Source organism: Herpailurus yagouaroundi, unplaced genomic scaffold (genome assembly GCF_014898765.1).
Source record: "Herpailurus yagouaroundi ecotype Mexico unplaced genomic scaffold, PumYag 166, whole genome shotgun sequence".
Lineage (NCBI taxonomy): Eukaryota > Metazoa > Chordata > Mammalia > Carnivora > Felidae > Herpailurus > Herpailurus yagouaroundi.
In genome coordinates this window covers 32,630,895-32,646,065 of record NW_024412407.1, presented here as the reverse complement: position 1 = coordinate 32,646,065, position 15,171 = coordinate 32,630,895, and the positions used below count along the sequence as shown (strand labels likewise).

The window sequence follows — 15,171 nt, the reverse complement described above, 5'->3', positions numbered from 1 at the left end:
CTTAACCGACTGCGCCACCCAGGCGCCCCGCGAGCAGAGATTCTTAACATTTTTTTTGTGCTGCGATCTTTTCTGGCAGTCTGATTAAGCCTGTGGATCTCTTCCAAGAATAATGCTTTCTTTTTAAGTGCATAAAATGAAATACATAGGATTAAAAAGAAATTAATTATATTAAAATATGGTCATCAGACTATTTTTAAATATGCTTTACATGCTTTTTTATAAATAGATAATATATAGTACGATAATATTGCGTAAGATGTCCAATAACTCTCATAATTTCATCAGAGTGATGAATATGAACAATATTTCAATATCTGCAGCAGGTTCATTATGGAAATATGTCTGCAGTTTCTATGGTTTAGCGATCTCATCTCATCAGTACTGATGATATTATTGTGGCTTGTTGCCTACTCTAATAGTTGAAGGAATTGCTGAATTTCAGTTAGAAGTTTAGAGGTGGTGAAATTAAAGATGAACTTTTCCCCCACTATGTTCTAGAGCCCTAAATTCTATCCTTAACCCCCAGAGTAAGAACATTTGAATTATAAGGTAAAGTAAATCCTATATATAAGAAATTGACATAGGAAAATTAATTGATGGTGTCTAATTTATAGCACAATGTGATATAACAATATATTAGTGTATTCAAAGAAGAAAAATGTTCCAGGCACTTGGGTGGCTCAGTTGGTTGAGTGTCCGACTCAGTTTTGGCTCATGTCGTGATCTCACGGTTTGTGAGTTCAAGCCTCTCATCTGGCTCTGTGCTGACAGCTGAGAGCCTGCTTGGGATCCTCTCTTTCCCTCTCTCTCTGCCCCTCCCCTGCTCTCTCTCTCTCTCTCACACACACACACACACAATAAATAAATAAACTTAAAACAATTTTTTTTAAAAAAGAGAAGAAAAATGTTTTTAGAACACTGTAATAAGAGCAGGCAGGTAACTAAAGTGATTAGTACATGTGCCAGTAATGTCAAAATCCCTTCTTCAGTTCTGAATAAGTCAATCAATTTCATATAGGGGGGAAAATGAGATGCATGAGCCCAGTAAGCTGTGTTGTTTATCCATTGACATTAGGCAAAGGTGGAGAAGGCATGAGAATATGTTTACTTTTTACCTCCACTTCCGGGGAAAAAAACTTTACAACAACTTTAACAGTATTTTCTACTGGCAGATTAATAAGCAACATTCTGGACAAGAGGCACTGCATAAGCCAATCTATTTCAATATGTATCATTTTTTATACTCTTATCTCAATTGATACATCACATGGACATCCCAACGTGAGGAGAAATTTTTGGAGGAAAAAAAATCCAACTTGATCCACCATCATTTTAGAGAGGAAATTTAAATGCTATAAAAACAAAACCCCACAAAGAATATGTGCTGAAAACAGAAAACCCTCGGTCTAGGAGGCTTTGTAAAAAATATGCCCCAAACAGTTCAAAGCTTTATATTAGGATTGGGGTGCCTGGGTGGCTCAGTCGATTAAGCATCTGACTCTTGATTTCAGCTCAGGTCATCTTCTCATGGTTCATGAGATCGAGTTACACATCAGGCTCCACGCTGACAACACAGAGCCTACTTGGGATTTTCTCTCTCTCTCTCTCTCTCTCCCTGTTTATGCTCACTCTCTCTCTAAATAAATAAGTAAACACTAAAAAAAAAAAAAGAGAGAGAGAGATTTAAGCTAGGATCATGAGTGCCTTTTGGAAAGGATTGAAAACAAATCCTTTTGGCTTCAAATGACTTGGGCATGTGCAACCTTATGAAAAATTATTTTATCTTTCTATTTTGCATTGCATGTGAAAGAGAAGTACATGGAACTTAGATGTTTTTTAAGCTGTTTTTTTTTCTTTTGCAGAGAGAGAGTGAGCATGGGGGGAAGGGGTTGCAGAGAGAGAGGGAGAGAGAGAATCCCAAGCAGACTCTGGGCTGTCAGTATGGAGCCCGACATGGGGCTCTATCTCATGAAGTGAACTGTGAGATCATGATCTGAGCCAAAATTAACAGCTGGATGCTTAATCGGATGAGCCACCCAGGCGCCCCCCCCCTTTGTAAATTTAATGCTGTCATGATAAACCAGTAAAGGCTCTCTATTATATCAAGGTAAAAGAGTGCTCTGTCAAGCAGTAACCTAATTTTGTGGTTCCTTCCAAACAGGGAATGTGGAGCAGGAACTTTTGTCAATTTTGCATCTTTGGAGAGGGATGGAAAGCTTCCATACAATTGGTGAGCATTATTTTGGAATAAGCCTCTAGACAGCTTATCTATACTGTGTGTGCCTCCAACTTTATTTTACTATCTTTTGCGGATAAATGGTTTTGTCTGATTATCCTTTCACAATTTCGGTGATAGTGGACTTTGAAGGTTAGATTTTCTTCACCAACTACACTAAGTTCATATAAGTTTACTGTAGTCACAAAGTAGAGAAAATGTCTTAGTCTGCTCAGTATTTACTATATTAATCAAAGGACTAACGCAGTCATGAATGTAGCCCATAGCTAAGGAAGGGCGTAAGTGCAAGACCCACATTGAACAGGTGGCAGCCGAAGGCACGGGACAGACCCCACAGAAGCAGCATGTGACAGAGCAGCATCTCTATCTCAAACTGACACTTCAGTGCCCGGGAATGTGAGCCACCACCTTTTGTTCAAAAGTCAAGTAGACGTGTACAGCCCAGGGCTCTCAACTGTTACACTTACAGGTAAATAAATCTCAAGGGCAAGTAAAGTCCCATAGGAAAACATGGCCTCATTTTTTTCCGCCTGCTGGCATATTAAGGACCTGGAGGGAGGAGGTATTTTCAGAATTAAGAAAGCATTGTCAGGAGATTAAATTGCTTGACATTATACTTTAACAGTGATAGATGAGAATTAATGATCCTCTCCACTGCAATGGATGCCTAACAAAATTGCTAATGAAGTAACCATTTAAAATGGAGCCAGCACTGCTTACAGGATCTACTTTGTTTCTTTTGCAAGTGACCATGCAAAGCACATTTATTTAAATGTATACATTTCATGTTAATCCCTGTAAGAGATCTGAGGTTTTTTTTCTTGTTTTCCAAATCCCCCAAAATGGTGATCTTAAAGAAATAGTTAGGTGAGACTAGAAACTTTACGGAATCAATGAAAGAGGGAGGGCTTTAACTGAAATATAAATTCTGCTTCCCTGAGTGGGCATCTAGCAGTTGAAAGTCTAGTTGAAATAGGATTCTTTTTAACAAGACAATATGCCATGCTATTTTTAAATTTTAGCCTGAATGGATTTTTGCTAACTATGAAGAAAAAGAACCCATAACCCCTCGATGGTGAAAAGTTAGTAAACATTTCTAGGTTTGTTCGAATACATTAACACTCTTGCCAAGATTAAGAAACGAATTCACTGATGCGTGTTTCTGGTCTAGCTCACCCTTTAAAAAGGCTCAGTCACAAAGCAGTGACGAGCAGCCCATGTAGAAATTGGCCCAGTTATACTTGGCGATTCAGGACACCTATGTACCTATGTATTGACTGACTACACAATCACTCACAATGGATAGAATATGAGAGACCAGTTATAGGAGAGCTGAGGCAAAAAAAGAATTCACTTCAGGACCTTTCTAGAAAATCTAGAAAATTCTCCACCAGCTCTTGGCAAAGATAGTTTGCCAGCACACCAGCATTTCCTGGCTGACAAAATAGATATCTCAGTGGGAATTTGCAGTAACTAGAGTGACAAGGTGATGCCATTTCCCCCCACTAATTCTCAGAATAGTTATAGATGCAGCCATAGGGCAGTTTAAAATCCACATTAATGAATGTTCTATTTTGCAGGTGGTTTGAATACCTGAAATTGTATTCAAAACACACTTTTTAAAATCAACAGTCTGAATGAGAAGTTAAAAGTAAAATGAAATAATTTTGTTCTCACTCAGCTGAGTATCAGTCAGATTCCAGAACAGGCAGTTTGCTGAGCTCCTTGTCTTGAAAAATGATACCTGAGTGTCATACCATAGCTCTGTTTTAAGGGTTATTTTTCAGAAAGAAGGTATTAATTTAAACTAAAAATAATATAGAAAGTCATACCTAGGCGTGCAGCTTTGTAAGAATGTGTCCCAGAAGCTTGGAGTCTTTGTCAAAATCAGTATACGCACAAATTGACGGTTTATATTTCCTCCCACGAGCTGCTGTTAGCTATCAAATGATGTTATAATGGTTCCTTAAAAGAGGTTTAAGCATTGCAAGGGTAATAATACCCAAGAATAAGACCGGAGCTAGCTAATGAGGCATTGAAGAGTCTCATTTAACTGATGTAAAATGTAATCACCTAATAGCAGACTAATTGACACAACAGAAGTTGAAAGAAATGTATCTGATTACAATATGGATGTGTGCGAATCAAACTGATTTTGGCAATATGATAGCACTTAAGCCCTCACGTTTAAGTTTCACAGAATGGAATAATATTTAATCATAATTAAGATGCTTGTCATTTTAATTGATCTTCGTAGGTAATTTACTGATATCTGTTCACAGTTTATGCTACTAACTCTTGCCACTTTTTCATCTTTACATCTGTTATCTATTAATGCTCACAGGCGTAGGAGTATATTTGCTTTCTTAACCCTGCTACCCTCATGTCTTTGGACTGATTATCTTTTGGCATTTTATATTAATCCTTGGTAAGTGATTTTTTTTTTTACTGTTTACCTAACACAAAGTCTATAAAGTTAGCCCTCCAGAAGTAAAACAAAAAGGAAAAATTCTTTTTAATTATTTTATGTGTTTGGCAGCATCTGAAATTATGACTCATGTCTTGAAATGGATTAAAGTAGTTAATGGTACCAAGATGGCCTATACCTATATTGGTTTCCCAATTAAAATTTTCTTCTTGGGATGTTCTTGGCAAGCTTTTCTTCCATTTATTACTAGTCATTTGTTTCTTCATTCAATCAATGCATTGGCTTCTTATCTTAGTAGATGATGCTTCCCATTTTCCTTACCATCTCCATCCATTAGAGAACTCTGTTTCCAACAACGAAGAAATGCATGAAGGTAGAGAGCCAAGAATACTGTACTGTGTTTGGGGTCTCAGTGTTTTCGTAGTTAATGCTAACTCAGTGAATATTGAACTACTGGCTATTTGCAAGCCTCTTTGTATAATTATCTTATTTAATTGTCCCCACAACTCTGCAGAGAGTATTATCAGCCCCATCTTAGAAATATGCCAAGGAATCTCTTAAGGAGATTATCTTAACATCATATTACCATCTAAAATATCCAGGTTCCAAATCCAGGTTTCTCTGAAATCTATTCTTTCCTCTGTAAAAAGCAGCTTCCTTTAAATTCTTATTTTCTTAACTTGTAAATATTTTTAATAGTCAAATCTCAAAAGAGTATTTTTTCAGTTTTTATAAAATATAATCATCATCATCATCATCATCATCATCTTGAAATCTCAGGCTAATGTATCTAGAAGGATCTATTCCCTTTCCTGAGCCACAGGAAAAAAGTAGTGGTTTCCTGACCAAAACCAAAAATCATTGTCCTGAAATATCCATGGTGTTTAGGTACTAAATTATGTACAGGCAGATCCAGGTATCTGGACAACTTCAGAAGGACTCAGAAAAAAGCAATAAAAATAGTTCATGAACTGGAAAAATGGTGCATGGGCAGGGGGGAATAGGGAAAGAGTAAAAGGCGAAAAGCAATCTGTAGAGTTATGTATTCAAAAAGACAATTGATTAAATGTTCTTCAGTTTCTCCAAGGACAGAATAAATACAGCTAGCAAGGTAAGGTTTTGAGTTGTAATGGAAGAAATACAAAAAAGGACTTCCTCACAGTAGAGATTGTTTATACCAGAATTTGCATTTTTCTTTTTTTTAAAAGAGAGACTAGAGGAAAGCTGTTGAAGTACACTAGGCATGATGTGTTAAGTAAGGAAATCAGAGGAATGTTCTGGATGATGAGGACCATTTGCTGTTATTCTAACTTGATTGATTGATTGAGTGATTGATTGATTTTGAGAGAGGAAAAATGTGCACGCGTGTGTGTGCTCATGCACGCAAGCAGGGGAGGGGCAGAGGAAGAGAGAGAGAGAATCTTAAGCAGGCTTCTCACCCATTGTGGAACCCAACTCGGTGCTCGATCTCACAACCATAAGAGATCAGATCTCACAACCTGAGGCAAAATGAAGAGTTGGACACTTAACCAACTGAGCCACCTGGGGGCCCCTCTAAGTTGGTTTTAATAACAGTTTTTAGTATAGGGCTTCACTATACCCAACACAATATTTTAAGTATTTGACATCAGATAGCATTCAGGTACAAATAGTGCGTATAAATTCCATTTTGACCTTCAACATATGCATCAATTTTTACTCAACATCTATTAATCATTCTCAAGTATTCTACCTATCATCAGACCAATTGTAGTCAATACCCTTAAAGTACCCTCCACAGATCTCAATTAAAACAAAAGAAAGAAAGCTGCATATGCTACCCTATAAATTTCTCTGTTTAATTCTCTGACTTTCCCACAGTCTGTTTTTTAAGCTTATATCAGGCCTATGTATTTTTGCATGCCTTTGTTAATAGGTCCCCTTAATAAATGCATCTTCAAATTCCAACAAACCCTTTAGGGTCTGCTACTTATAGTACTGGTCAAATAGCACTAGACCCAAGTTGGGGGGCGGGGGGGAACCATTCAGTAGTTTTGTCTGTTGGTTGTTTAAAAAAAATCCTTTTTTTTTGAGAGAGAGAGAGAGAGAGAGAGAGAGAGAGAGAGAGAATGGGGAGAGGAGCAGAGGGAGGAAGAGAGAACCTTAAGCAGGCTCCATGCCCAGCACAGATGCCAACACGGGGCCTGATCTCAAGACCCTGGGATCAGGACCTGAGCCGAAACCAAGAGTCAGATGCCTAGCCAACTGAGCCACCCAGGTGCCCCCTATTTATTGTTTTTAAAAAACCCTTCAGTAGTTTTTAGAAGAATGGTCTTGAGACTGGAAATGGTTATCTCCATGTGAGAAGAGAAGGCAAAACGTAGAGCCCCCAGCTCTCTGTCACTTTCAGTAAACCACACGCATATCAACCAATGAACATGGACTGAACATAAACTATGCTTTCAGCCTTTGGCTTATGCTGTGTGAGATAAATAAAAGAAATAAAATACATTATCCTTGCTTTTTTTCGGGTACAGCTACCTCAGTACTCACAAAGCCACCCGAATTCCCTACTGTTCGCTACTTTTCTCCTCATCTAGTAACTCGTGGATATTTTTCCCTGCTAAATAGCCATTGTTAATCCTCTCCACATGGTTCGTCTTCACATTTCACCTACTCTAGAAGTAACAGAGCCACCTGCCCCGCCTCCTTCCTCACACATACCCTGATTCTTCCCTAAACTACCAACTTCATGGAAATAGACGTTCCTGATCATTTTGTAAAGTCCTCTGGATGAGTGGTTTGTGTGGAAATCAAGGGACTCTTTCTGGCTCATGGTATTGCTCAAATCTGTCCCAGGGTGGTAGAAAAACCAGGGCAGAGCACCAATGCCCAGGTGGCTTAGTCTCAACATGGTATTCTGCCAGGATTTCTGGCTACAGTCATCTCAGATCATGTTTCCTAGTCAGAGAAAACCATTTCATTCAGACTAGCTCCATCTGGATTCACTGTTACTACTCTCTCTCTCTCTCTCTCTCTCTCTCTCTCTCTAAGGCCATAGTCACCTCATGCTCTACTCAAGTATTCATCTGGTTGCTCTAAATTCTCAACAGTTGTCATTTTAAGGGTGAAGCAACATTTAGTTTAAACTGCTCGGCTTTACTCGTGGTTTTTGCACACTTTATTCAGAGAATGATACAACTCTAAACACCTTTTTAAGTTTTGGGGATGATTTCCATTTAACCTATGAAAGAGTAAGTAGAGCTTATGACATTGGGGACATTTAGACTGTTTGGGGTTTATGTTGGAGGTGGATGTTTGTTTGCTTGTTTGTTTGTTTGTTTGTTTGTGGCCATTATAAATCCCATGTCTCTGCCATGCTTTGTATTCTCCTTTGCAATGAATTCCAGTCTAGTTGGCTTTCCAAGATGTCATAACCATGAAGAACTTATGCGTCTTAACTTCTTGAAGTCATCAGGATTTTGAACCTTACCTAATATAAGTGAAAGAGAAGATTAAAAGATGTGCATGGCTGTGTATGCATATATTCTGCATGTCTGATGGGTGTTATCACTTCTATTAAAAAAATACTTTGCAATGACAAGATGATACCCTAACATCACCTCAGATGTTCACTGTGACACACACACACAAGCTAGTTCTTTCCATAATGTCCTGAGGTTAAAATGGCTGGCAAAAGCTTAACTTACATGTTCAAAAGTGAATTGTCCCCTGATTGTAGTCTTAGAATTAGCACAGCAATGGAAAACATAGGAACGTTCTATCAGCGTTGCCGGGGAGTCTCATAATTCAGCCCTGTCCTTATCCCACAGCCTGAGGATATAAGGATCCTTTGAAATCTTTGGGATTTCAGCAAAATCTAAGCAAAACGTAAAGATTGTACACAAATCCTGAACATAAACACGTAAAAATACACTTGACACAATAAGTCATTCAAACCATGTGGTGGAATTTTACATTATATGTAAAAGTTAATTCAATCAATGAATGAGATTGAAAGAAAAAAAAGGGCCTCTCTTCCACGAACCAGGCTTCCATACAGCTGTTGAATAGTAGCAGCTTAATATTTCAGCACTGAATGTATTCAGCGTCACTCTCCACAGACATTTGTTTTTTCCAAGTTTCCCTTAAAGTCTGCTTGGATAAGAAAGCTTGAGGTTTGGGTTTGTTTGTTTGTTTGTTTTTTCACTCCCAATCACAAAATATGTTGGGCAGCCTCCTGACTTCGCCAAACTGTTAGCTATCTAAGCTAACATTCCTGTGTCACAAAGCACCAAATTAATTAGCTTCTACTACATGAAGTCATTGTGGGATTCCTAAAGTTAACTCCGCTACCTTCACAAGAGCTGAGTAAACATTATTCAGAAGGTATTCTTTTAAGTTCTAAAATGCTTAGATGATACAGCCCTGTCCAACATTACAGTGGCTTTTTGAGGGCGGGGGGGGGCAAAGTAAAAACTGTAATGTGTCTTCCCGCTAAATCTCAAGTATGGAAGACAGAGGATGAGGGAGAAAAAAATAAGACATGAGCTGTGGAATGGATTGTCATCACTCAGAAGTGGGAAGAAGTAAAAACTACCTGAAACCAGAAAATGAAAACAAGAAACACCATTTGCCTTTATGGAAATTTCCCTACATTCCCTACCCTTATTACTTCCTCTCCACCCACCAGTTCCATTTCCCAAGTCTAACATCAAATTCCTAATTGAATCATTGAGTAAAACTGTGAGGGCAACATGGCAAAGATTTTTTTTTAGTGTTTATTTATTTTGAGAGAGGGAGAGCGTGTGAACGTGCCAGCGGGGGAGGGGCAGAGAGAGAGAAAGAGAATCCCAAGCGGGATCCATGCCCAGCACAGAGCCCAACACGGGGCTTGATCTCATGAACTGAGAGATCTTGACCTGTGCTGAAATCAAGAGTCAGACGCTTAACTGATGGAGCCACCCAAGCACCCCACAAAGATGTTTTGTTTCCGTCCAATCAAGTAAGATTTTTTGAGCACCACCACGTGTTCTATGAACTGTGCTCAGCTCGGGGGGTGGGGGGGGAAGGACTGTCTAGAAAGGAGCACATATGCAGCTGATAGACATCATGAGAAATACTCCATCGACAAAGTACTATGAGAGCACAGAAGAAGCAGGGCTTCATTCTGCTAAAGCCTTTCTAGAAATGAAGGTATCCAAACATTCACAATTTCAGTATAAATAAATATTTGGGCACATGAGAGCACTCAGGTCACAACTGGTTATTTACTATAGATTGTATATTTTCAGGAAGTTTGGGTGCTTCCATCAATATTTAAAGACCTTGGGAAATTACTTGTAAAAATTGTTGCTAGCCCTCAGTCATATCAATACACAGGAATGAAGTGTTTCATCAGATAGCATGTTAGCATTCCCTAGCTTAGGTCAGTTATCTGACTTATTGGTTGAAACAATTACTCTAAATAGCCCCTAAAATGTAATTAACTGAAGCACACATTAACATTGCATGTGTTTGAGCTTACAGAATAGTAATGAATTAAGAACTAGTAAGTAATAGGTCCAAGTCTTCAGATAGCTTAAAAAACTAGCTCAAAAATTCGACTCTTGGTTTCAGCTGAGGTCATGATCTCACGGCTTTGTGGGTTCGAGCCCCATGTTGAGCCTGATTGGGATTCTCTCTCTCTCCTTTCTCTCTCCCCCTTCCTCACTCACACTGTCTCTGCCTCTCTCAAAATGAATAAATAAACTTAAAAAAAACAAATTCAAGATTGAATAAGAACAGCACCATCATAGAATTCTGTAAGATGCATGCCAAAACTGATAGCACACTCATGTTCCCAGGGAAAATGTCCAAAGGTTCTTTTAGTCTTTGACAACCAACATGTCTACCCTCCTAGACATTAGTTCTCCATTTTATTCCCCAACTCTTTCCTTCTTGTCTGTAGAGCCTGGAGTATTCAAGCAGTAGGTACTTCTATGTATATTTATAAAAATACTTCAGCAATTTAACCACTAGTAGTAAGAAATTACATTTCTAGAATTCGGTATTTGGCAAATCGGAAACCTAAAATGCAGGATGTTCCTGCAATCTAACAGGGTTTTTACAAAATGAATCTGAAATTAGTATCATTATCTTCTCATTTAAGGAAAAGTAATTAAACAAAATGGAGACAATGTTTAATGAAAATTAAATAAAATTGCGGAGCCTGATATAATTATTTAAAGCTCTTCAAATTTAATCATTATGTCAATCAATTCTTTTGCTCAGATAAACTTGTCTTTTTTTTTTTTTTTTAATTCTCAGGAGTAAAAATGGTTTAAAGAAGAGGAAACTGACTAAGTAAGTTGTTCTTTATCATTAAGATATAACTGACATGTAACATTGTGTAAATGTAAATTGTGCGATGTATTATAGCATTTAGCCAACATCTCCATCATGTCACATAATTATTGTTTCCTTTTTGTGGTGAAAACATTTAAGATCCAATCCATAAAACTTTGAAATATACAATACGTTTAAGTTTTTCTTACTACTTCCTTTAAAAATAGTTTATTTAAAAAAGGTCTTCATAATGATCTTAACTTTGCAAATTAAAACAATTGCTTGTCTTCAAATAGAGGAGATGCTTAAGAAAGAGGCAAATGTGTACCTACAACGTCTAAACTATTATGTGTTGGTGTCAGTGATCACTAAGAAAGCATATCACAAAAACCAAGTTAGGAATAAGGAAAATCATCATATGAAAACTGGTAAAGAATGGGTTGTTAGGAATTATAAAAGCCTTTCATAGAAAGCTATCTGCCATTCTCAATCTAGAAAATGTCTAATAGTTAGCTACATCAAAGTTGTACAAAAACCTTTACTGGTTTGTACTTTGAAATTCTGTGTGTAGTGCAGGGAAAAGCTTTTACTCTATTTGATATTATAATAATTACTTTGAGAAATGCTGTCTCTGGAAATCTTTATAATAAATAGAAAAGAATAATTACTGTAGCCAGCCTATGGTTTCACTTATCTACTGAACTGCTAAATCATAAGAATTAAGATTTTGATGGGCAAAAATTAACCGTCGGTTGATTTCAAAAGCCTAATTAGATTGTCACCTCTGGGCCATTGGTTCAAACGCTGAATATAAAAAGTGGAATATTTCCATACATAGAGTTCATCCTTGATTCTTGCCTTGGATAAAATATTGATGACTTAATAGGAGGCAATTGGGGGTTCCGGCCAAATCTATGGCATTCATGCTAATGGAATACATAATACCAAAAAAATTTGGACATAAAAATATTTGTTTAGCATTTCGTGACATATAGATTTTTGGGGGGGGGCACATATAGATAACAGAATAATTTTTTCCTAAATCTATTTCAAATCAGTATGCGGTCCATTGGTATACAGCAACTGATGCAGGAGAGATGAGAGTAACTAACACAGAAGAGAGGTACCATCACCTGGAAAGAATGATTCGACAGAAATAGGAAGAATTTATTGCCCAAAGTTCTTGGCTGGGTTGTTAAGTAAGGTAGAAAGGCATAGACTAGAGTGTTTAGAGGACAGGGTCTCTGGACCAAAAGGGGAGATTCTATCAGGCTTGCTTTTCCCAAGGCTCAGCAGAGAGGAGGAGGAGAAGGAGGGTGTGGACAACAGTCTGGGTAGAGTGTCGGTGTGGTAGAACCTGCCCACAGGCCCCAAACTCACGTCAAACCAGCTTCCTCCTTCCCGATTCTCGTTTCTTTTCTAATCCTCCCTCCTTCTCCAAAAGCCAGTTCTCCAGGGACTCTCCCGCCCCACATTTCCATTTGCCGTCTCTGTACCCTTTCTCTTTCACTCCCAAAGCCCCCGCACCATGTCCCCATGGCTCCCCTTTCCTATCTCCACCTACCTTCATTTCAACACTCCTTTGCTTTACCTCCTCCTCTCCCTTTTCCCTCTAAACCTTTATTCTCCTCATCTCTGCTCTCTCCCAGCTTTCTTTTGCTTCTCCTTACCATCTTCCTCCTCTCCCTGATGTTCATCCTTCTATTTCCTGGCCCTTCCTCTGTCTCTCTTTTCCTTTTGCTTTTTCTAATTCAGAAATATTTTCTCAGATCGCCTTCCCTATTGTGCCTCCATTCTCCTGGTAACAGGATGAAAACTAGAATCGTAAATCTAATCTGAAGGTCAATGCACTGCTCAAAGACAAAAGCCAGAGAGTGCAGGTCTGATGGAGTTCATTCCAGGACAGGAGCCCCATGTATAGCCATTCTTTTGGAAGGATAGCAAGTTTGGAGTAGGAACAGCTTTGAACCAGAAAGCATTCTCCCTGCATGCTAGTCTACCGCTGAGAGCCATGTGATCTTGGACTATTTGCTTGACTTACTTAGCCTTGGCTCCCTCACTTGAAGCATGGGGCTAATGTTGCCCATGTGTACCTCAGGGGTCAACTGAGCAAGATACCATATGCGAATATATGTACCGTCATGTGTTTTATGGATACAAGTCATTAATATTATTTAGTGAAACCATTAGGGTTTAAATGTGCCTCTGGCAGGTATAATGCCCTTTAAAATCTACTAAATTCTTAACATAATCTATCAGATTGGCTAATCAACAACTTGAAACAAATATCTATTAGATATTATGTATTGGCTAATAAGACCTAAGACCACAGGTAGATGATGTAAATGGAGTAATTGGCAACAAGATTAAGGGAAAGGTGGGCTGGATGGATCCTGCCAGGGTGAAAAGGCTCGAAATAGATGACAGAGTACAGCATCCTGCAGAAGCTGAGAGAACAGGTTGGTATTGGTAGGCTCTGGAAAGGAAAAGCAGCTACAGCAAACTATAGGAAATAAAATGTAATTCTTATTCATGAAAAGAAGAAGGCAAGAGGTGACAACTTCTGCTACAGATGCAGAAATGTAAACTCAGAGGTGTTACCTGATTGTACCTTTGAACCATTTTGACACTTTTATAGATACACAAGCCTCTAAACCTGGCTCTCTAAGAGTGAGGCACTAAAAGCTTTCTGGCGAGGCTGGCAGTACAAGGCCTTATACTTGTAAAGCTGTTTAAATTTAGAAAGTTCTTTAACATACTATGTCAACCTTATAAGGTAAGTAGGACCATAGTATTTTATAGATGATAATGTTGAATCTTACAAGAGTTAGGTAAATTCTCCATAATCACACAGTAAATAAAGAAAAACCATAACTCAAGCAGTTCTTCAGGCTCGAATCCTTTGTTCTTTCCCATAAATCAGAGCTTTCTAGAAACAACATTATATACATGTGGGTATATGAGTATGCATATATATGATATTTTATTGCTAGAGTAAGAGCCAATTAAAAATCTAGAGGTCTCTCCAATCTCAAGGAAGTGTAACCTACAAGGCCCACTTTTTAATTACAATATATTAGGGACTGGTAACTTTAACAACAACAACAAAAAAATGGTGAGTGGTAAACTTGGAGAAGTAAAAGTTCTTTTTTCTCCAAGAAAATTGTTCGTGTGTGAAAAGTATGGCATTAAGCAATACAATGGATACCTGTCAAAAGGATTTTTAAAGCATACATTTTTTTGTGTTTGATAAAGCCCAGTTCAACTGGATGACTTTGATGCCTACATCAAGGATATGGCCAAAGACTCTGACTATAAATTTTCTCTTCAATTTGAGGTGAGTGGATAAAGTATTTCCCACCTTCTGTGATAGATAAGGCATGGGAATTGGCATATTGGCATTGATGTCATTTTCCTGCTCATTGGGCACTACCCGTGATATGGTTCATAACGGGCAGGGTGGTAATTGGGCTGGGAGTGTCTAATCTTGCCTTTTGCAAGTCAGGGTGAGGAAAGCAGAGAACAGATGCAGGTCTTGGGGTGAACAAACATGGTTATAAGAGAAGCCGTCACGAAAAACCAGTGTATTCAAGAGTGCAGGGAAAAGCAAGATGAGAATTTAGGCCTGAAACAGAATTTCACTTTCAGGGAATTTTTAGTGTATGTCTTACGTCACGTGGCCCACAGTAAAGGTAGGTGGTGGCCGAAATGTCTTTGTCTTCTGAGCATAGAAGAGACTGGGGTGGGGCTCTTACAGCTATAGGACTCCTGACATTCTGCTGAATACAGTAAGACCTTGGTTTGCGAGCATAATTTAGTCTGGAAACATGCTTGTAATCCAAAGCACTCGTATATCAAAGTGAATTTCAAGAACCATTGGCTCAGTCGTGATCATGTGACGTCCAGCATCACATACTACTCATATGACAAGACATCGCTCGTTTATCAAGTTGAAACTTATGAGAAATGTTTGCTCGTCTTGCCGAACACTCGCAGAACAAGTTACTTGCAATCCAAGGTTTTACTGTATTTTTTTTGTGAGGTTTCCCTTTTCTTTTCCTGGGGAAATTGGGGAAGAGTTATATGTGGTTAATGTAGAAGAAGAGAAAAATGCCAAAACCTCCTTTCTCTGAAGCACGCATGTTCTTTGAGTCCAAGACCCCATGTCAGGGAAGATGGAAATGAGTCAGCCTCAGAT

The 15,171-nt window shown here is 38.4% G+C and overlaps 1 protein-coding gene across 2 annotated transcripts in view; it reads left to right on the top strand.

Annotated features, from left to right (window-relative positions):
* Positions 1 to 15,171, top strand: part of PTPRO (protein tyrosine phosphatase receptor type O) — a 241,280-nt gene that overhangs the window by 199,291 nt on the left and 26,818 nt on the right. The window contains exons 16-19 of one of the 2 annotated variants that reach the window (XM_040488819.1): positions 2,165 to 2,233; positions 4,584 to 4,667; positions 10,956 to 10,991; positions 14,229 to 14,310. In XM_040488819.1, coding sequence (XP_040344753.1) covers positions 2,165 to 2,233; positions 4,584 to 4,667; positions 10,956 to 10,991; positions 14,229 to 14,310 — 271 coding nt within the window. The remainder of the gene's footprint in view (positions 1 to 2,164; positions 2,234 to 4,583; positions 4,668 to 10,955; positions 10,992 to 14,228; positions 14,311 to 15,171) is intronic. The other variant, XM_040488820.1, reaches the window with a different exon arrangement.